The 23,721-nt window shown below is 37.9% G+C and overlaps 1 protein-coding gene across 1 annotated transcript in view; it reads left to right on the top strand.

The window, feature by feature from the left end:
* UNC13C (unc-13 homolog C) overlaps positions 1-23,721 on the top strand; it is a 444,227-nt gene that overhangs the window by 396,801 nt on the left and 23,705 nt on the right. Inside the window, exons 28-29 of the mRNA XM_075208024.1 lie at positions 2,475-2,555; positions 15,912-16,059. Of these exons, the coding sequence (XP_075064125.1) occupies positions 2,475-2,555; positions 15,912-16,059 (229 nt within the window). The remainder of the gene's footprint in view (positions 1-2,474; positions 2,556-15,911; positions 16,060-23,721) is intronic.

The following is a 23,721-nucleotide window of genomic DNA, read 5'->3' on the forward strand; positions in this document are numbered from 1 at the left end:
TATATTGTTGCAGTACCTCTATAACAGTGCACCTTATAAACCAGACCACTGTGCTGTTCTTCTGCCTATAACATTAAATGGAGATCAGACTTGCAGGCTCCCCCAAAGATAATGTGGTCATCAGCTGACCAGGTGTTCCACACTGACTTCAGATTTTTATCATTTAGAATGATCGTGAGTGCAGGGTTGAGAGCGTAGACATGTCGTAATCCCAGACCAGTTTTCTCATTATTACTTTCATCATCCTTTGTTTAAATTATCAGCGGTCAAACAAACATAACTGAAATATGACTGCAGCTCTTCTCTGTGGCTATAGTTTTATTTATCTCTGCACCTCATACTTGCAAACAAATCTATGTAAAGAACCCCCCTTTCTAACAACGTATAGGTGGGAGAGATTTTGTTTTTCTCATGTACATGATAGTAAACGTGTTTAATTACACACTTAAGATGGGTACACACTACAGAACATTACTGCAGATGTGATTTCTGTAATGATTTTACCAACGACTGAAAGTCCCGAGGAGCATGTAGATTTATGTGTACACACCTACATGATTTATCTTAAGATCTGTGCTCTTCATCTGTCATAACCATCTGCTGAAAGACCGTGACTTTGCACACTCTATTGAGATCTGCCTACACTGCTGGTCCTGAGTGCATACACACTTCCACATTTGCCTGGCTTTGTTCCATCGATAGAGATTTTAAGTCAGTTTATAAAATCAAATCAAACGATACGATGTGCTTTGCTATGATAAAACATGATCGTGGGAGTGTAGACACTAATGTGATATCGGACCTAACAGTCGTTTATCGTGTGATTGCCATGATAATTGGTTGAAAAACCTGTAGTGTGTACCCAGCTTTACTCCTCCAGACAAAATCAACACTGGTGCAATAGTTTAAAGGAAGACTATCATTTTATATCCTTACTAGCCTGAGTATGATGCCTTTAATCTGATTTATCTCTGCAGTGGTCATTAGGTATGTGTTATGACTTGGCTCTTATCATATAAAAAGACCTAGATGTTGAGATGTTAACATGACACAAACAGATGCACCATAGAACATAAGAATTTATTAGGAACAATATGGACCATAAAATTCCAATCTAAAACTTGACCGCCATATTCACGTGAAGAGCACATCCCCAAGTATATTTAATCAACCATCCTTTTGTTCATTATTTATGGTAGATTGTGTAAGGAATGCAAAGTGTGTCCTTTTAGTTGCTGCATCAGGTAGCAGAGTACATAGAAACAGCCCCTCTAGCTCCACATTGCAAATGACTCATGTTTTACAATTCTAGAAAAAAACAGTTGACCATTTTTATGGGTACTTTTGGGCTTTATATTGACAAAATGCCTTTTACTGTCATTTGAATAAATGGCATTCTTCCCAACGGTATATATTACATAAAACAGAAAGATATACTTCTTTCAATTGGGAAGAAAATTAACTTTGTTTTCTGTAAAATGAAAGGTTTGCAGAGCATTTTACAGGATGAGTATAAAGTGATGTTTTTCCCCAAAAGGTTGTAGTGTTTCTCAGTAGAGTTGAGGCTGACATCCCCGCTGTCTGTAATGACAGGGTAGACTGTTTTCATCTGAGCCAGCAGAGAACTTGTTACTGAAGTTACAAAGTCACTTTGTTGTTTTACCTGCTTTGACACTTGCTGAATGTATATGTTCTGAAGCCAATGCTGCTGCTGAAACTTCATTCAACACAATGCAGACTCAAGGGATTTTGCTTGATTGAGTGTCTTAATTGAAAGGCCTCTTGTGTGCTGTTCAGATTATTTAGCGTGGAATAGTTAATATACTTTTGTTTTATACATTTTAAGAATAGGTGACCTCTACTGAAGATGTGCAAATAAATTGTTATTTGCTCTTTAACTGAGGTGATTTCCTTAATGAATATCACAAGATTATATAGCTGCACACAAAAAGAATGACAATACAAAATGCATATTTTAAATGACAATATGTAATAAATAAATACATAAATAAGCCCACTTTCACCATGGAATGGACTATTTTGTCAGAGATGTTTGGCCCATACCTTCTTCGTCCTCTTATCAATTTGGCCCTGCAAATATCAATGGTTTAAGGTTTTATGATTTATTCTAAATTATTCTTAATGGGTATAATTCACATAATAACAGTTCATTACACTATTATTAAAACAGCAAATTAACAGAACATTTGAACTGACAGCCTTTTCCAGCAGTTGAGTAAGTATAATAGTTATTAGTGGAAGGTAAAGGGAAGTATGTATAGTTTTTAGCTGCATATAGGATTGAATGCATCGTAATCAAATGCATTTATGTGATACAACAATAATGTGAATATTATTTTTGCATGTGCCAAGAAATCCATATGCTGCATGTTTCAGATTAATTGATATTTTATCGTAAAGTCCTCATATTTTTCCATGTACTAGCTCTAAATCATTTTATTTTTTATTTTTAGGACCATGTAATTCGAGAGGAAGCCAGAAGCCTCACACCTCGACAGTGTTCAGTTATGGAAGTTGTGCTAGCCACAATTAAGGTATCTTGAGCATCCATTATTAACAACACCTTAGACAAGTAAATTGGTATTTTATAAATTGTCTCATTCTGTAAATATATTAAGTAGCGCTCCTAAAGCACTTCTCTGCTGCTTAATGGAATTCTGTGACTTATCATATCCTTTTCATTATACAGGTAGAATTTGCCTTAGGGAATACACAACATATTAAATATACATCGAAGCTTCTTCTCAACACTAAGATAATTTAGAACCTCTGAGGCAGATGGTGCTAACATTTTTAGCATAGGGATTTTATATACTGTAGATAACAGTTTGTATCTATGCTAGTCAATATCAGGACTTAGAATCTAACTATGGCCTTAATGCTGAGTTAGGAGCAAAGAAAAGTAAAGGAGTACATTTGCACCTTGGCAAAACCATGTTGCATTAGAGGGGGAGGTAAATTTAAAATGTAGGGACAGATTTATAGTTGGGATACGGCATGTCATAGATCAACTTTATTTTCAGCTAAAAATCAAACTATCAAGTATTTGTGTGCTACATGCAAAAAAAGAAATCAATTTGTACCCCGCACATTGTAACATTGTTTGTCTAGGTGCAAATGTGCTCCTTTTTTTGCTTTGCTCTTAACTCAGCATCAGGCCCTATGTCTGCAAAATTCTTATCTATAGTCACTTAAGATGTCTTCATGATAACCATGCTGTGTTCATAGCCGTATGTACATTGTTTTTTTACATAAGACTTAACATGTAGAGTAATACAGTTCTAACATTGTTCAAAGGTACAAATCTGCACTAAAACATAACAATCAATCAGCAAATAGCTTTCATCGGTCAAGTGCAATCTAGACAATGGAAGAAAATATCTGAATGGTTGCTATGGTTTTAGTGCACATTTGATCAGTTTTAGCAAGTAATCCTCAGTGAATGTTCTGAAAATCTAAGAATTGTGCATTGATGTAGATCATGTTTTCTAGGAACATTTCACCAGACCATTGCATCCTTTTCCAGGAGTGTTATTCATATACATTTATAGCCTATCTTATATTTTCCTGCTATTTACAGTACATAATATGTTCTGTGTACAGGTCACAACCATTATTGTACAAATATAATGAACATTCTTTTAGTGGAAAATATGTAACATGCTGAAACGGTATATAGAGAGATATTCTGTCAGTGAAGTCACATTAAGGGGGGTATTCAATTGACGGCGTGATCGCCGAAAATCGAGCGCTTTAAAAATATTACCGTTAATACGGTAATTTACTCGCTGGATTTCAGCTCGCGGCTCAGGAAGCTGCGAGCTGAAATTCAGCGAGTAATTACCGTATTAACGGTAATATTTTTAGAGCGCTCGATTTTCGGTGATCACGCCGTCAATTGAATACCCCCCTAAATGTGCTTGCTATCTAGAAAGAGCATAAGCATAAATATAAATATAGCTCTCCCACAGTGAGGCTTCTGCTGGCAACTAGCACAGCAGATCTTCTGTTTAAAGGCTACAACCAGTAAGCCCAGAACACACATCTTATACTCTGAATTGTAGGCCTGATTCATCTTCGGATGTAAGTCCCGTTGCGTGCCGTATATTGCGTGAAACTGCTCTGCTTATGCTCAGAAACGGACTTCCCGCAATTATCTTTTCAATTCAATCTTTTTAAACGGACCTCATTCAATTGCATGCATTTCATGTCCAAACGGAAATGGCAATATATAGTAAGGGCGTACCGAAGTGGAGTGCACGCACATACTTCCGATTCACGCTTTGGGCAACTCTGAAATGCGTGTGGTTTTTTTTACCCGTATCACTTGCACCAGCTACAGGGCAGGTATAAATGCCTAGTGATAGTGATGACTGGTGTGTATGAACGCCAGAACATGTGTTTGCAAGTAAGAGAAAGTGTAAAAATACATTTTATGTACAGTATGCATTAAGAAAATCCTGATTTATGTATTTCATGTAAAAAAAAAGTAAATGTATTTTTATTAATGACTATAGTATGAAGAGTTGTTAATGTATTTAATATTTTATTTTCATGCGTTCTGATAGGGCAGCACGGTGGCTAAGTGGTTAGCACTTCTGCCTCACAGCGTTGGGGTCATGAGTTCAATTCCAGACCATGGTCTTATCTGTGTGGAGTTTGTATGTTCTCCCCGTGTTTGCGTGGGTTTCCTCCGGGTGCTCCGGTTTGACCCTAGTCTCTCTCTCTTTGTCTGTGTGTGTGTGTATCTTAGGGTATTTAGACTGTAAGCTCCAATGGGGCAGGGACTGATCTGAATGAGTACAGCGCTGCGGAATCAGTGGCGCTATATAAATAAATGGTGATGATGATGATGACTATATTGCACGTATGCATTGGTTTTGTCCTGCAGTGTGTTCTGTCTGTCATCATACGCAAGTTAAGTATAGCCAGTGCGTACTTTTAGCCAAATTCAAATGGAAACATTTCTTGAGATCCTCTTGTACTTGAATGTAGGCGTATGTGCAATTATCACCGATTTTAATAAAACGCAATTGCGTTGACATTACGTTCCAAGATGAATCAGGCCCTGTATCTTTTTTTTTAATTTACTTTTATACTTAACACTAATTCCTGTATCTGGTCTTTTGGGCAAAATATCTAGCATATAATATATAATATAATATTTGTTAAAGATTATTATATTGGGCATGTACTGATGTCAAACCTCACCAATTATAACTTTTAAATGGTAAGTATTGACATCATTACCTCAGAATAGTGTTATTGTGTGTCTTTATATAGTCATCGAATACCTGGCTAACCTTTAATATACATCATCTTCCATATATGTTAAAGTTTAGTATTAGAGAAATCTTGTTCCAAAATATTAAATTTCCTCGCATCAAATTTCCTATTTTGCCCTGTTTACCTCAAAGCAGTATGTAATAAGTCTGACATACCTGACATTTGCTTTCCAGGACCAGGTTTATTGTGCCTGCATGCAACTTGCCTCTGTATTCAGAATTCCATGTATCTTGCACTTGTGGCCCTTTGCATTTGAAGAAGCAGATAAGGGGCATTAACATGCAAGTGCAGTACAGTAAGGGGGTGAAGATGCAAGTAAAAAACACCCATTTGATATATATCTTATTTTGAGTTAACCACATTTTGAAGTACAAAAGTCTTGGAGTTGTTTCTCACAACTTTGCTTCAGACACATCTGTATGTACTAAGTGTAACTTTGTGAATATCTTAAGATGTGTGTAACTCAAAATACACATGTGGAACAACAAGTGTGGGGAGGAGTGGGCTTGTCTTTGAGTGTATATTTTCACACACCATCTCTTGTTAGCAGTATCTCTTTAAACCTTTATGACATATAGTTCTATTTTTAAGAACTGTGAACTTCATTGAGTTGCTATTAAGAGCTATTTTATAAGCTTCTGACTTTGAAGGTTGTCCTGTGCCCATGACCTGTTGGCATCGGATAGTTGAGGACATTGTTCAGTGGTTTTGAAGTTAAGTATATTTTTATTAATGAACCAAACATACAGTATAAGCTTGGTAGAAAAGGATGGTTTTAAATAAGCTGATGAAGAGATGAAATAATCTAAATACCCCCATGTGAGGGTGCTCTATCTGCTTTGTCGCCCAATGTGATTTTAACTGTCTTACATACATTGTATTAACCGTGGTCACACTGGTGCAAGGACTTATAATCTATTCTTTATTTGTCCTTTGTATATGTTTAATGTAAATATAATTTATAATAGTATTCTTGTTGTATAGTTTCTATGTTAGTGCTGGTAAGTCAGCTTCCAATATGTACGATTCAGAACAGTTGCCATTGTTTGATTACTCCCAGAGACCTCTGCTTAATTACTAAATTTATTATGTTTTGTAACTGGTAAGCTCTTAACTTAACTTTCATGATCTAGTTACTTGTCATTGTTCTATTGGGATCTGTTTCTTTTTTTGTTTGTCATATACTATTTTGCTCCTTTGTCTTATCATGTATCCCTAAGACATTTTTATTTTCCTTGTCTTCTTTTTACTTTGGAAAAATACTTCAGCTTACATTTTTTTATTATGTACATTGACATATTTTTTCAGTTAGGTAAACCACTTCAAATTATGAGCATTGTGTATACATTGTTTTTGTATGATTATGATTTCTGTATTATACTTCTCAATTACTGGGCAGCTGAATGTGGCTACTGGATTTGGCCACCACCAAGAGGCGGGATTGACTTGGGCATAGTCAGCTTTATTTCTTGAGAATTTTCTTTATCAGTATATGTTGTTTTTTCCGTAAGGAGTCCAGTTTTCCCTTTCCTTCTCAGGTTACACTGCTTAGTGAAGAAATTTCCTTGGAACATCATGCCATGTACAGTACAAAGCCGTAGTAATTGGGCTGGCTTCCCAGGGTTACAATGCCCACCTGCTATCTCCCCAAAGCAACATCAGTGTGTCTGTTCAATAGATATGACTACCATTCACATTGTGGATTCTCTCAGTAGTGTGAATTCTCAACACCATACAGCTCGTCCGGGAGTATTCACATGTTAGAAAATGCCTACAGTCCAAGAAAAGTGCAAGCAAGGAGGCAGAGAAGAAATGAGGAGAAAGAAAAGGAGGAGGGGATAGACAAGAGGCATCATGAATGCCAGAGTGTCAGACAAAAGACAAGGAGGAGAGACAAGGGGACACATATAAGGAGGTTAGACAAGAGAAAAAGAAGGTTGGGAGAGACTAGACATGGAACTAAGGGGAACAAACAAGAGATAAGACTGCAGATAAAGAAGACAGAAATTGGAAAGGGAAATGTAAGAGATTCACACATGCTCTTTGTATGGTAAAAGATGGTTGTCTCTGAAAATCCTAAGCTTGAAGCAGGAAAGAAAATAGTTCAATTAAAGTGACTGCTATAAAACCTGATTTATATCACTTACCCACTAGAATTTTGCTACCAATTTATTCATTATGCTGCAAACGTACCTTTAAGTGTTCATAATGCACACTGTTGTATGAAAGTGAAATCAAGTGAGAAATTAAACTCTGAATGGAAATCATGTTTTAATTAATCTTTTTGAATTGAAGTCACGTGGGTGCAAAAGATAGTGACTATTTTGAGATGAAAATAGGAAGTCAGAATGATCACTCTAAGACTTAGAACTAAGTCTTCGACTGAAAAACAATACAATATAAGTCAATATTGATCGCTCAAAGCTCTTATCCAGATATAGGATACTATTCATTTTTCTGTAATTTTATAGTTTTCAATTAACAGCACATTTTAGCAGTGACAAAATTGTGGGCCTCTGTTATAAAGCAGTGCTGGTAAAAATAGCCATTAATACAGAAGTCCTTGTTATATTCTACAAAGAATTTTGTGTCCATGTTTTCCAGCTACTGCTTCAGTGCATTACCATCTTGGAGCTAGTTACAGTCATAACACTAGTTAGATAAACGCAACATCCCATTCTCTGTCTGTCATAATAAACAATTTAGTGTGGGAGGATAGATATATTACAGTTTAATGATGTATCTGTGCAGCCATTAATGTAAGGATACGGGGGGGGGGGGAACTAAAATAAATTTAAAGTCCTTTATGGTATATAATATACAGTGCAAGATTGTCACATCGCAATGCTATGAAATAGCAAAGATAATAAAAAGTAATAATGTCCCATTTGGGAATCTAGATTCCCTAAAATTTGGTTTTATAAGGCAATGATAAAGCAGAGAAGTTTGAATATCTTCTGTTTTAAAGAGAACTAGTATAGTACACATTGGATGTCTGGATTATGGAGTAGCTTTTGACAACATATTATACCTGCACCAGCTTGCTAGAAGCACCACTTTGCTACTCACCCAGCTCCTTCCACTATATAACTCTCAGTCTGTGACTTCCCACTTGCCTCCATTCTCCTTCCCAGGTCATGACACTGTGTCACGTATGCATTGGTGGGGGGGGGGGGGGGGCAGGGTGCTAAAAAAAGAAAGAGATACTCACATGATAACGGCGCAGGCGTCCCTCTTCTCTCCTCCCTGCTCCGTTCGCACTGAATTTTGGGCGTGACGTAATCATCACCATTTATCACACCCGACATTCAGTAAGGAGCAGCGCAGAGAGGACCCAGCAAGAAGTCAGAAGAGAAGAGAGGAAAGAAGCCAATGCAAAGGTAAGTAAAGGAACGGAGACAAGGGGAGGAAAACAAAAAGGCACCGATTGATGAAGAAGGGGCGGGGGACATCAGCAAGGACCGAGTGATGAAGGAGGGGGGGGAGCAGCATGGCACAGTGATGGAGGGGGGAGCAGCATGTCACAGTGATAAAGGAGGGGGGGCAGCATGGCACAGTGATGAAGGAGAGGGGAGCAGCATGGCACAGTGATGCTGGAGGAGGGGCAGCATGGCACAGTGATGAAGGAGAGGGGGAGCAGCATGGCACAGAGATGAAGGAGAGGGGAGCAGCATGGCACAGTGATGAAGGAGGGGGGAGCAGCATGGCACAGTGATGAAGGAGGGGGGAGCAGCATGGCACAGTGAAGGAGAGGGGGGAGCAACATGGCACAGTGATGAAGGAGGGGGGCCGCATAGCACAGTGATGAAGGAGGGGGGCAGCATGGCATAGAGATGAAGGAGAGGGAGAGCAGCATGGCACAGAGATGAAGGAGAGGGGGAGCAGCATGGCACAGAGATGAAGGAGAGGGGAGCAGCATGGCACAGTGATGAAGGAGGGGGGAGCAGCATGGCACAGATGAAGGAGAGGGGAGCAGCATGGCACAGTGATGAAGGAGGGGGGAGCAGCATGGCACAGAGATGAAGGAGAGGGGGAGCAGCATGGCACAGAGATGAAGGAGAGGGGAGCAGCATGGCACAGTGTGATGAGGGAGAGGGGGGCAGCATGGCACAGTGTGATGAAGGGGGGCTAGGTGAACGGGGGAAAAGCAGCATGGATGGCGTAGTTTGATAATGGGGCACAGCGTTGTGATGATGAAGGGGCACACTAATGTGTGTGTGATGGTACAGGGGGCTTGTGGAAATGTAGTGTGAGGTAGGTGGTGGCTAATTAATGGGTGCAATTTTGTTTGTGGGGTGATGGGGCAACTTAATAGTGGGACTATTAATTTAAAATGGGGTGGTTTGGAGGCTATTGAATGTGAGGGTGAGTTTGGGGAGAATGAGGTCTCTTTATTAAATGTGACTATGAATTATATAATGACAGTGATGGTTGCAAGAAATAGGTATATTTATGAAATGTAAATACTATTAATTTATTGGTGGGGCTGTTTGGAGGGAGGGAAATAGGTTTATTTATTAAATGGGAATACTATTATTTTAATGTTGGGGCTAGAGGAAGGCCTAATTATTAATCGTGGGTCCTATTGATTTAACACCGTGGAATTTTCTAAATGTACCCATTTTTTTTCCAAATAGGGCCCCCAACATTCCAGGATCCAGAGAAGCCGCAACTAAAGAAACCTGCAGCCACAGGTGGTGAAAGTGACAAGAACAGGTAGGAGAGACCAGGACAGTCTGTGAAATGTTCTGATTCTAGTGGGACAGTCACAATTTTTGGTGACTGTTCTGCCCAATGTAAGGGGGAAGCCAAGACTGTGAACTCTTTATGTACACACTGCATTCTTTATATACTACACTATGGTGCTAGATTAGTGCTGAGACATATATCACGCTCCGGCGAGCGGGCACTGCACTCTTGTGTCAATGGCGTACAGGTTTTTTGCTGTAGGAGGGTGGCCTAGCACTTTTCACCTGCTAGCCACACCCCAATGATGCAGAGCCACGGCCCCAATTGTATGAACACACCTACCACCACTTTCATGCACCCGCTGAGCGGCGGCGCAGAATTTTTTGCCATGCTCAACTATAAGGGGGGTTCCATTAAGTTGTTGAACCGGGGCCCTGAATTTCTCTTGGCAGCCCTGGCTCTAAGGTGTGTGTTTTTCTTTTATATTACTTGCACCAGCTACAGGTCTGGTGTAATTGCCAATTACTAGTGATGTCGGATGTGTAGGCATGCTAGAATATGTGTTTGCAATGAGGAACAACTGTAAAAAACTATTTTATGTACTGAAGATATTAATATCCTAATAAATGTATTTTATGGGGAGGGGGAATGTTTTATTTTTTATCTTTTAATGTTTTGTCATTAATGACTATATTATTAACAGATGAAAATCATTGAATAGCTTTTTTGTTTTTCTGTGCATTCTTTTGTGACTTGATATTTTACATATGTATTAGGTGTATCCTGCATTGTCTTGTCTGTTAGAGCGGAGCGGACCTAGACCCGTATTCATCAACAGACGTAACTTCAGATCCGCTCTTTTTTTAATACGTGTGTATTGCCGATGTATGTGCGTTTTAAAAAACTGCACAGTACGTTCACTTTGCGTTTCTTGATGAATCAGGCCCTATTGTCTCAAAACAAATTTGTACCCAACATTTGGGCATGCAGCATCGGTTTAGGGGCGTGGTCACGGCACAATATATGGGGCGTGGCTTTTGTAGCGCTAGGCTTCTCCAGTCCATCTCCGTCCCTCTTAAACCCCTTCATCGCTGTGCACACCAGTGTACAAGACACCTGTTCACCGCTCTGCCATGCAGAAGTGAACAGGATAGCATTTCCTAAATAAATGTTTAGTCTTGTAGTGAGTATTTTAGCTAAGAGTATGATATCTATATTTAGGGTACATATGAAATATACATGCGCAAAAGTTATTTTTTATAGGGTTTTTCTGCCCCTACCCCTCATTTATTAAGTAACCGCAGACATGGCGGACCTCTCTCGCGCTCACCCCTCCCTCTTTTACAGACATTTTTAAGTGGTAAGATTGACTTTAAGTAATGGAACTGAAAGCATTAATCCGTGCTTTCAGTCCCATTGTGTATCTTTCCCCATCTTAATCGCCCTCTTTCCACTATCACCATCCCCTTTTCCTATTCCCTCTCTCCAATCTTAAAAGTCTTTCCCTCCTCTCTCATCTTTATGACTCTCTCATCATCACCCCCTTCTATCATCCTCCTTTAACCTTTCCATCTTTAATCAATGTCTCCTTCTATATTTCCCCCTTTATTCAATGTCCAGGTAGATTGTGGAGATTGGGTACGTTACACCAACTAACATATAAGCGACATGGAGTAGATAGACAAAGGAACAGCGATTGCTAAAACAGCGACATGCTTTAAATCAGGGGTGTCCAACCTTTTAGCTTCTCTGGGCCACATTGGAAGACGACGAGTTGGTTTGGGCCGCACATAAAATACACTAACCCCAACGATAGCTGATCATCCAAAAAACCATAGAAAACATAGTTAACATATTAAACTTACTTGGAAATGAAGTTAGTAAGAGTTAGGAAACCTGTTGCAGAATCATTATTAAAGCAGTAGTCCCATTACCAGCTACAATTTCACTTACCTACATCTGCCCCTTAGTGGGGTTTGGGGAATTAAATGCAAAAAACTTTTTTTTCCTCTCTTTCTGCACCCATGAATCATTTTTTTTATTGACCAGTTTGAAATGGTCACCGATATAGGTAGCATCAGGAGGACTAATAGAAATCTACAGAGATTTAAAGATAGGGTGGCGGGAAAAATGACTCATGGAGCAGCCTCCGATGAGGGTACCAGTGGGTGATATTTTCACCCTACTCAGCACTGCACATTTAAAATGGTTTAAAATATTAAAAATACAATTATCTCTTAATATTTATATTAGATACATACAGAGAACACAGCTAGTTCATAATTGCATGGTGCAGAAAGTCCAAATTCAGAGTTACAACAATAAGATACTGGATAATCTTTAACTGCTGCTGATAGTTTGCGTGGGTGACTCCTCTTTGCTGCGCTACGCAATGGATGTGGGGTGTGATGATGTCACCCCCGACATTCACTGCGAGCACCGCACGGAGGAGGAGACCAGGGAGGGAGCCGGAGCGCCAGCTGACGTGACTGCAAGGTAAGTATTTTCTTTTTTTTTTTGCAGGATTTTTTTTTTTCAGTGCTGCCCCCTTGCCACAACCAAAACTCCAGCTGGGCCACATTTACAGGCATGCTGGGCCGCATGCGACCCGCGGGCCGCGGGTTGGACAACCATGCTTTAAATCTCCATTTACATTAACACAGACAGATGACAGTTCTGAAGAGATTGGTATGCAGACTGCTATAAATTCCAAACATCTAGTATGCAGGCAGTTAGTTTTACAAAACACACCTAGTTAGACAGACTAGTTAATTTAAAGCGACAATGGGTGGACCCGGCTTCTAAACCTAAACCTAATCCTAACCCTAACTGTATGCCTAAACCTAACCCTAACTGCAATGGTAACCCTAACCCTAATGCTAAACGTAACTCTTACTCTAACCCTGAGATTAAATAGTGTATTTGACATTGCATTGCCACTTTAAATTGAGAAATGTTTTTGTGGCTTTGTTTTGTGAGGTAAAACTAAAGTGCCTGCATACTAGATGTTCGGAAGTTATAGCAGTCTGCATACCAGTATCTTCTCACGTCATCTGTCTGTGTTAATGCAAGTGGAGATTTAAAGCATGCTGCAGTTTTAGTGATCAGTGTTTGTCTATCTATTCCTTGTCACTTGTTTGTTAGTCAGAATTACAAGTACCACTGGATTGTGGAAAATGGTAGCAGAACAAGGGCAAATGAATCAATAAACCATGCCTAAATAGGCATTGTCGCTGTAGCATTAGTGCTGTACCAAGTTTAATGTAAGCCTAAAGTGTAAGACCATGTAATATGTTACAAAGCATGAATCGCATGGGTATTCTTCCATCCTAGTCTGTAGTGGTGAAGGGTTTCTCTGTGAGCAAGCCGGTATGCCTAAAGTGCATATGGTGTTTCTTGCATTACCCTCAGTCATGCATAATATAAATCTAGCTATATAAAGCATGCACGCATAGCATACGTTTCAACCAAGTATTGATCAACATGCCTTTTAATTGTCCTTATTTTATTACCCAGATAATATTTTAAATATTCTGTGCAAAATTAAATATACTAAAATTCAACAATGACTTAATGAAAGACATTTAAATATATATAAACGTAAATTCATCTACTTATTTAGCAGTAACTTGCTACAGCCTGCATGTGTCCCTTTTGTTGTTGCTCTCTGAGCAGGATGCAATTCTGTATAGCGGTGCTGAGCTCTGTGCTAAGAGGGGGTTGTTGTTCACATACCAGGCGCAGGACTGGTGACAATCCCCTCGGAGCATTTTTGTATTTGGTGGTACGGAATGTCGGTCACAAAAGGACATGTGATGTTGGTGGTCTCCTGCACTGGGACATCACAGCTCTTCTTGTTGACCTTTATCACAAAGTACTCGTGAAGAAAGGACAGGAAATTATTTCAGCACATAAAAAAATTAGTTTCTCCTTAAATTACACACTGCCTTTACTTTAACAATTCAACACATGCAACAGAAGTGATTAAGTAACACCAGCACACTACTTAAATAACTGGTATATATATATATATATATATATATATATATATATATATATATATATATATATATATATATATATATATCATTGTTGAGTAATAGCAGTGCCTTAGTTAACACCTTAAGGAATGCTAAAGCATTACTTAAGGTTTAAGTAAAAGACATTACTTAGGTTGCTACTTTTCTTTCCTCTAGGCTTACTGTTGTTGTGTTCTCCATGAGTAGAGTTAATGCAGCCAGTAAGGTGAGCAGTCACCAGGGACAGGCTGGGCCGGACAATTAAAATGTATTTTGGGTCACCTGGTGGTCCAGTCAGAATGCGGTGCAGGCAATCTATGAAGTCCGTGCATTGGCTGGCCGCACTTCATACTTCTCAATACGGCCACATCATTCATTTACAGAATATTGTACTACAGCTTGTAGTACAACATTCTATCAATGGATGATGAGACCGCATTGAGTAGTATACAATGTAGACAGCCAATGCACGGACTGCATAGGCTGCCTGCATCACATTTTTCAGATAACAGTGCTACAGGACTCCTCCCCCTAGACTACTGGATTCCTGTAGCACCAAACACTCATACACAGTCATTTCACAGTCATTTGAAGAGGAAGACAGAAGATAAAGAAGACCATAAGAAGGAAAGTAGAATAGAATGGTGTGATGTGGGGTCACAGTGATAAGAAGCACAGTGTGATGAACTGGGAGCAGTGTGATGAAGGGGTCACAGTGTGATGAAGAGGCACAGTGTGATGAAGTGGCACAGTGATGAGGAGCACAGTGTGATGAAGGGGTCGCAGTGTGATGAAGTGGCACAGTGTGATGAAGAGGCACAGTGTGATGAAGTGGCACAGTGATGAGGAACACAGTGTGATGAAGGGGAAGCAGTGTGATGAAGGGGTCACAGTGTGATGAAGGGGTCACAGTGTGATGAAGGGGTCACAGTGTGATGAAGAGGCACAATGTGATGAAGTGGCAGCAGTGTAATGAAGGGGGAGCAGTGTAATGAAGGGGGAGCAGTGTAATGAAGGGGGAGCAGTGTGATGAAGGGGTCACAGTGTGATGAAGTGGCACAGTGATGAGGAGCACAGTGTGATGAAGGGGGAGCAGTGTAATGAAGGGGTCACAGTGTGATGAAGGGGTCACAGTGTGATGAGGTGGCACAGTGTGATGAGGTGGCACAGTGATGAGGAGCACAGTGTGATGAAGGGGGAGCAGTGTGATGAAGGGGGAGCAGTGTGATGAAGGGGTCACAGTGTGATGACAGGACAGACATATCTGGTATTTGTTGCTCTCATTTTTGTGATTTTCTAGATATGTAGTGTTATATATATATATATATATATATATATATATATATATATATATATACACCACATTATAATCAGCCAGGTAGGTAAAATAAAGGTCCTGTAGAGAGATGATATAAAAAATAAAATACAATATTTACAATAAATGAGGTTTGTTTTTTGTTGCATTATTTATTTTAATTATTTATGATTTATCATTTCTAATAATAAAGTATCGCTGGGTTAAGTAACACTAAAATAGCCTCTTTTTTTATATTGTTAAATATATATTTTACCAAAAACCACCCTTTAGGGATGGGCCGCTACTTATGGACCAGTGCTGTGTGCCCCCTGGGCTAAAGTCTGCCAGCCAGCCCCTGGCAGTCACATCGACATCCATACGCCTACCACTTTACAACAAACCCGAGTTTTTTGCATTTACATGTTATGCTATTTTCTTTTCTTGTATTTGTGTATGTTTACTTCTGTCAATAAACCTGATTTAACCATACCATTCTAATGTATTTTTGGTGACATACTTGTTTAAGTGTTTGTTAGTTTGGTTGGTTAGTTACTTATTTAAATGAGATATTCCAATCCTAATCTCTGTTTTTACTATAGCAATACTTTCACGCTGGAGGAAGCGGCCTGAAAAAGAATTTCTTGGAGAAGAGCCCAGATCTACAGTCACTGAAATATGCTCTCAGCCTCTACACTCAAACTACTGATGCTTTGATAAAAAAATTTATAGATACAGAGACATCTCAAGGTAAGTGTGGTTCATTTATATACTTCCCAATAATTACAATCTGTGGAACATACTGAACAGAGGTGGGAGAGAAGCAGCAGTGTTTAAAGTAATGTCATAGTTGTTGTTTTCATTATTGTTCAGTAAATTATATAGATTGTCTTTAATGACTAAGCAAAGCTCTTTCTCTCTTTCTTTGTAAGATCTGGACTAGATGCATTTTATTTTCGCTTCGTGGATACATACTAGATTATTACGAAATCATGGATGTAAAAAGACTATAATGATTTCCTAATTATGATTAAAGCCTTTAACGAGTAGATTTTGATGAATATTTCAATTACATTGATGTATAGTTCCTCTTTAATATTTACAAACTACACTATTTGCTGGACAAGCTATATGTAGAAGACACTGGATCTCATATATGAAGTGCATTGGGTGTATACCACAACTCACTTTGGTTTTGCATTCGTGCTGCTATATGGTCCAAGCTGTATGCCTACTTTCCACTTTTGAGAGACACTTCCTCTAGCTAGAAGAGCATCTAAGTTTGTGGGAAAGTGGAAAGCTGTTAAACAGTAGGCTGTCTCCCTTCTCCTCTAAACACTGCTGCGTGCACCAGTAGCAGGTGCAGTGCAGAGGACCTATGAACTGAAAATTCCTCCCAATGTTCCCAGGAACAGGACAAACATGTCCCCGGGTGGGAAAGTGGGACAGAATCCTAAAATTGGGACTATCCCGCCAAAATCGGGTAAGGGTGGCATGCTTTAGAATAAACCGCTTTTATTAACCAAAGCTTTGTAATGTTTCTCCCAAAATATTGCTTTTGTTATGCTTCATTTATGGCTAAATTGAATCATGAAAATGAGAGGACATTGAGACTGTCTTTACTTTCTTTCTCTTTTTTATATTGGGCAATATGAGTCTAAAAAATCCCCTTTGCCGCTAATGTCCGAATGGAAAGTACAAATGTGTCCCATTAATTATAGGACAAAACCCAAACTTTAGACCTAGTTCAAAATTCAGTTGTTTTTACTTAGTTTGCTTTCATCAGTGAAAATCAAATGTCTCTTTTAAGGTTGACAATACTATACATCATCATCATCACCATTTATTTATATTGCGCCACTAATTCTGCAGCGCTGAACAGAGAACTCACTCACATCAGTCCCTGCCCCATTGGAGCTTACAGTCTAAATTCCCTAACACACACACACACACACACACACACGGGTCAATTTGTTAGCAGCCGATTAACCTACCAGTATGTTTTTGGAGTGTGGGAGGAAACCAGAGCACCCGAAGGAAACCCACGCAAACACGGGGAGAACATACAAACTCCTTACAGATAAGACCATGGTCGGGAATTGAACTCATGACCCCAGTGCTGTGAAGCAGAAGTGCTAATCACTAAGCCACCATGCTGCCCCATATGACCCATATACACAAAAGTAATGTCAAGTGAAATGCTGTACATATTCTATGTGTATGAACCAAATTTTATATATATATATATATATATATATATATATATATATATATATATATATATATGTGTATATATATATATATATATATATATATATATATATATCTATATATATATCTATCCTGTATGACTTACAACATACCTGTACCTAGTTCTCATGGTAACATAGCATAATGACAAGTATTTTTAGTTTAAGTGTTTAAATAAATATAGAGATAGAGCAATGTGTTTCAGTATGTTGAGTCAGATTGTTATTTAAACATTTGCTTTGATTTTATTTCGATTTAAACTGGATTGAATATGAATGTCATTTCCAGTAAGGTCTCCTCAAAGCAGTGTTGAATCATATAAAATGTTGAATTTTTAATGCTGATTTGCATTCCCACAATATTTTATCATGAATATCAGTGGGCTGGGTTGTGGGGCAGTGTGGTCTCATGTTTTGTGTCTTTTTGTTGTTGTGCTGCACTGGTAGAAAAGCCTGTGCCACTTTCTTGCATTTACCCTCTTGGTCAAATATTGCAAACCCTCTCCTGGTCAGAATGCTGCTCATTAAAAGTATACTCTATTTACAGGTAATAAATAGTAAATAATGTTACACAATTATAAAGTAATGATAGGTAATAGAGGGGAGCTTTTCTAGATCAAAAGTTGTAATAAAAACAGCTGTAGAAAAAAAGCTAAATCATATTCACATGACAGTGATAAGCAGGGCCGTCTTTCTGACTGGGCACGATGGGGAGGTGCCCAGGGGCCCAGCGGACAAGGGGGCCCAAGGCAGGACTTCTGTAAAAAAGAAAACAACAACAAAAAAATAAGAAAAACTTACCTTTTGCGGTCACCTGATAGCGATCCGGCTCCCTCCCTGGTCCCCACTTCCGTGCTGCGCTCGCAGTGAATGTTGGGCGTGATGACATCATCACACCAGACATTCACTGAGAGCACAACACGGAGGAGCGCAGCACGGAGGAGCGGAGGACAGCGATGAAGAAGAGAAGGGGATCGGACTCGGAAAGCAGGGCGATTGAAAGGTAAGTTAAGTGGGATTCGAAAAAAATTGTGATATATATATATATATATATATATATATATGTATATATAGGGGCCCGGTGCACTGCTTTTCCTGGGGGTCCATAATGTTGTTAAGATGACCCTGGTGATAAGCATGTTAAATATAATCTCAAGGGGTCTGCTTCGGCCGGAATGTGATATATGCACAGGTGTGGTCCTAGCATTACATTTTGAGCAGAGCTTTTTTTCAAAGCCGTAACTATGCAATGTGCTATATAATAAGGTATTTGAAATAGGACCTTTAGTTCCTTTACCTTTTTTGGGAAAAAAAATAAAAATATAGCAAAAACAATGAAACTATCATGATCAATGCCCTATTATTGCAGAAATCATTAAATAAAAATGAAACGATCAGTCAATATCTATACACCATATAACTCAAAGAAAATAAAATAATAATACAATATTCAAATAAATATAACAATATTACAAATAAAAATATAATAAAATATAATATAAATACTCAGAATATTGAATGACAAACAATAAAATAAACTAATAATTCTTTTAACAGTACTACAATGTCTTAAACACATTTATGTAACCAGTATGGCGCTGTGACCTGTAGGGTGGAGAGAGTCTTGCCAAACCAGGCAGTTTGCAACACCAAGGAAGGTAAAGAATTGTATTAGATTTTTTTTCCCATTCAGTATAACTGTAGTGTTCATTTAAAATAAATTCTCATCTGCTTCAAGGTATATTACAGCTTTGCATTTTATCTTTGTTGCACTGTGGCTCGGATTTACTAATCTCGTCACCTTAGGTCACTTTTCCTTGCAGCTCACTCCATTTTAGATGCAGAACTTTAGAGCCTCATTGTACATAACGCCTCATTTACCATGTGTATGTAATACATTTATTCTACCACTAATTAATATAACAAATTAATTCTAACAATAATTTAAAAAGATCATAGATGTTTTCATGTTTGGAGGCATAGTTAATAAATTTAATAAGAGAGTAAAACTAAAACAGCATATAACATTTCTGCTGCCCTAGGTCTTCAGCTATGTGACCTTTCCACAAACCTGGCCCTAGGTGCACAGGCAGCATTCACACAAACGTGATAACACATTGTTGATTAATGGCCTTACTATTTAAGTGACAATCTAGGGCCTTCCGTAGATCTAACTATATTTAACAGCTATCATATTATCACTTTCCAGAATAACCAAGTAACTATTTTGAATTATATGTATTGGCATCAAACAGTTCCTATTGTGCAGCATAAAATAAAATAAATAAAAATAAAACAAAATTCCACTTGGTGGATAACAATAAAAGTGCTACTAAAATGGATTGAAATGCAGTAGGAGTAACTCGCAGTTGTTAACACTGCCCATCTGCTCCTTGTGAAGGGAGGAAATGTAATAAACAATATTTCAATACATGCCACATCCCACTAAAAAATAAAAGCCATATGTTGTCCTTCCAGTGGGGTCACACTATTGATTCTGTCACTGCAATTCCTGATATACAGTACTAGAAAAAGTTTGGAACAATGAAATCAATCACAGTAGGTAGGAGCTTCATTTGACAAATCTCCTTTCAAAGGAAGCTCATCTCATGTGGATTGAAATACCAAAGCAGAGCTTTAATTTTCCAATATGTTTCCATGAGCTTCGCTTTCCAAATCCCAAGACTTCTCTAAATTGTTTTTTTTTTTCTGTAAAGGAGATTTGCTAGACAATAATATACAACATTCTTATATATGTTATGTTAACCCAGTGCAGCTTCTGTGTTCAAAATCCATATGTTAAAGTGACAGTGAGAGAGCGATGTTCTACAGTTTCTGACAAGTAATGTACCAAGGCTGTTACTTGCTGCTGAGTCCATATTATTGTACAAAATGGTCTAAACATTAACTCTCTCTAATTTCAGGTACTTGTCTAAAATAATACTATATATCATAAATTACCCTTGTTTCATCAAATGTCACAATGACAAGTTGACTGTTATGACCCATATATTTGTTGGGATGTTTTAAACAATAGCAGAGCTCTATAAGAACTCTATATATCTGGAAACAGTAAATATGGGTACTGGGCACGTGTTTGATTTTATTTGCTATATAAATGAATATTTTTTGGACAATTTGTTAACTGGTTACATTAATATATGTCTGTCATATTTTCCCAGATACCACCTAAGCAACTCAGAGTAGCCTGTTAGATAGCAGGAGCTTTGGAAGGTTCTCAAAAACCCAAGGCCCAGCCTCACAATCAAGTTAATCGTGTTCATAGTCTTACTCACTAGTACAACGTTACAAGTCACACTAATAAAAGAATGCATTTCTCTTTATTATACCTATACTAGTGTTGTCACACAAGGGATTACTGATTTCCGTCTCCATCAGGGCCACGTCCCTTCCTAGACCACATCTACATATTCTGAAGAGCAACAGCAAAGCCCCTCACTTGTGCCAGTGGTAATCAGGACTGAAATACCTCAAACTTGGTACTATGGGAGCATATTTTTCATTATATAAAATAATTTGTTTAGGTCAATGAAAAAAATTATTATGAAAAATAGTAAGTTTTAAAAAGTAGAGAGTGTTTGAGACTTTGAGCCTGGACTGGTTCCATGTCCTAGCAATACTCACTCAACACTCAAACCTTTTACCATTCATTTATTCTATATACTAAATCTTGGTCAGCCTAGACGTCTCCAATCCCATGTGCATATGGCCTTTTTGGATCTTACAGTAGTTTTCAGCTTTACCTTTTAAAACGAATTGACTTCTTCATCCTTAAGCATATCTTTAATAACAGCTATCAATCCATTCAGTGCCCACAAATCACTTCCCTGAAATAATAATATCACACATTACTGAAATATGTATTTCTTGCTGTTACTTGTTGCACAGAGATATTTTGAGAACTGTGCCCACCTATCTAATCTTTTCCTATAAAACAAACTTCTAGATGTGTACTGTGTGCAAAGTGTTCACTGTTAAATGGTGAAATGAGGTTATTTCTTATTATTTCTAATTATTCTTAAATACACATTTCATTTCAATGTTTTATACTTGTTTTTAATTATCATTCCTCCACATTTCATCCACTCTAGACTCCCAGTTTGTAGACTGAAATATGTCACAAGCTGGATCTATGCCATCCTTTGCCATTTAAGCAATTATGATTATGGGATGACTGGTTGACACATTGAATATTATTTAAAAAGAAACAAAACACTTTTTCTGCTCAGTTATAGTCAACGTGTCAGCAATGTATTCTGCTATATCTGTAAAATGACAGGGTTAGTAGCTGGACAATTAAGCTCATATTCTACTATAGCTCATTAAGAGTAGATTCTGGGCAGTCTTCTTATGATGCACATTCTCACCTTATAAAACTTCAAATGACACTAATAAAGGATGACATCTCCGATTCTTATATTCTCATGATGAAGTAAAAACAGTTAAAAATGAATACATGTATGGGATTTATTTCTGTAATTTGAGCACCATGCCTAAATCCTAATAAAACACATATAACATTGCCAAATCTTACCATCACTGCTCCTGGTATGCTTTTCCTCGTAACATTATTTAGCTGAGCTCCACATAGCCATAGCATTTTTGTTGCAATTTTTTTCATCATTAGTGTTAAAATACTTGAAAGAATTCATATCCAGGAACCGAACATGAAACCCATAATGGTATTTCATTCTGACATACTGCACAATGGTTTCCTTTTAAATTTTCATCAATGTAATAAGCAGCCATATTTACTTAAATTAGTACCTGTCATATGTACTAAAGTAGAAGGAACGTTTTATGGCTGATGCTGAGGTGAGGATATTTAAATTTAATATCACTTGCAATATGGCAATTCATAATACTTTTCAACTGACATTGCTAAATAGTATTTGAAAGTAAATGGATCTCAGAATTACAGTCAACATTAGAAGTAATTTATTATATCTCTCTCTCTCTCTCTCTCTCTCTCTCTCTCTCTCTCTATATATATATATATATATATATATATATATATAGATATATATATAGATATATATTTACATATGTAGATATACATATACATATATAGACATACATATATGGATATACATATACATATATAGATATACATATACATAGATATATATAGATATATACATGAATATATATATAGATATATACAGATATAGATATATACAGATATATATATATACAGTCTTTAACTTTTACTCTTAAAGCCATTTGGGACAACTGCAGCCGACAGTTGCAGCACCAGGTTCATAGTAAAATGCCAAAGCTTTACAGTGTAGTAAAATAAAAATATTCAGCAACTTGGTCTATTAAAGTGAGAAAAGCTCTATCTCCAGCAAAAATGTGTGTTCTCAGTGGAGATAGGGTTTCACCCTATTTATCGAGGGCACCGATAACATTTGTGGCTTTCTCCAACGATAGCTTCCGCATGCAAAGCGTTGGGAAGCCTATTTAACAAATATTGGGTGTTATTGTTTCCCCACTGTTCTTCTTCTGCTGTCACAAGCTCAAGATTGAGTTAGCAAGAGATATTGAATGAAAAAATGCTCTGAAATCACCGACAAGGAGGATACCTACAAAAAAATCCGATGACTAGAAAAGCAAAATTAAGACTTACCTAAAAAGCAGCACAGCACATTTCCGAAGACAGCGCCATGCTGACAGGTACTAAGTGTGAACACTCTGCTTGCCGGCACTTCAGTTTGATGTCACGTCACAGAGCAACATAGTGAAATCTCTATTTAAAGCGGCAATTTCAGATCCCTGCAAGTACACACTTTAGATTAAAGTGTGTAGTTGTGGAGTCCTCCCATTGCCGTCTCTTATATTCATGTCGCTTTTATAGTCATCGACTTTTATTTGTAGGTATCCTCCTTGTCTGTGATTTCAGGGTCGGAAAACCAAGTACCACCGATCTGGCCAGCATTATTTTAAACTGTGTTACTGATTCCTTGAGATAGATTCGCATATTTTGGAGCATATATTTATTATTGGTTTGAAAATAGCGAGTGACGCTTACTATAAAATATTCTCACTAATCTTTACTACCACCACAATCCTTACTTTATTTTTGAGGGGCCACAATTTTCGTTTGTAAGATTTACATTATTAATTGTATTATGCAGATTAT

The sequence above is a fragment of the Mixophyes fleayi genome, chromosome 4, assembly GCF_038048845.1.
Source record: "Mixophyes fleayi isolate aMixFle1 chromosome 4, aMixFle1.hap1, whole genome shotgun sequence".
In the NCBI taxonomy this organism is placed as follows: Eukaryota; Metazoa; Chordata; class Amphibia; order Anura; family Limnodynastidae; genus Mixophyes; species Mixophyes fleayi.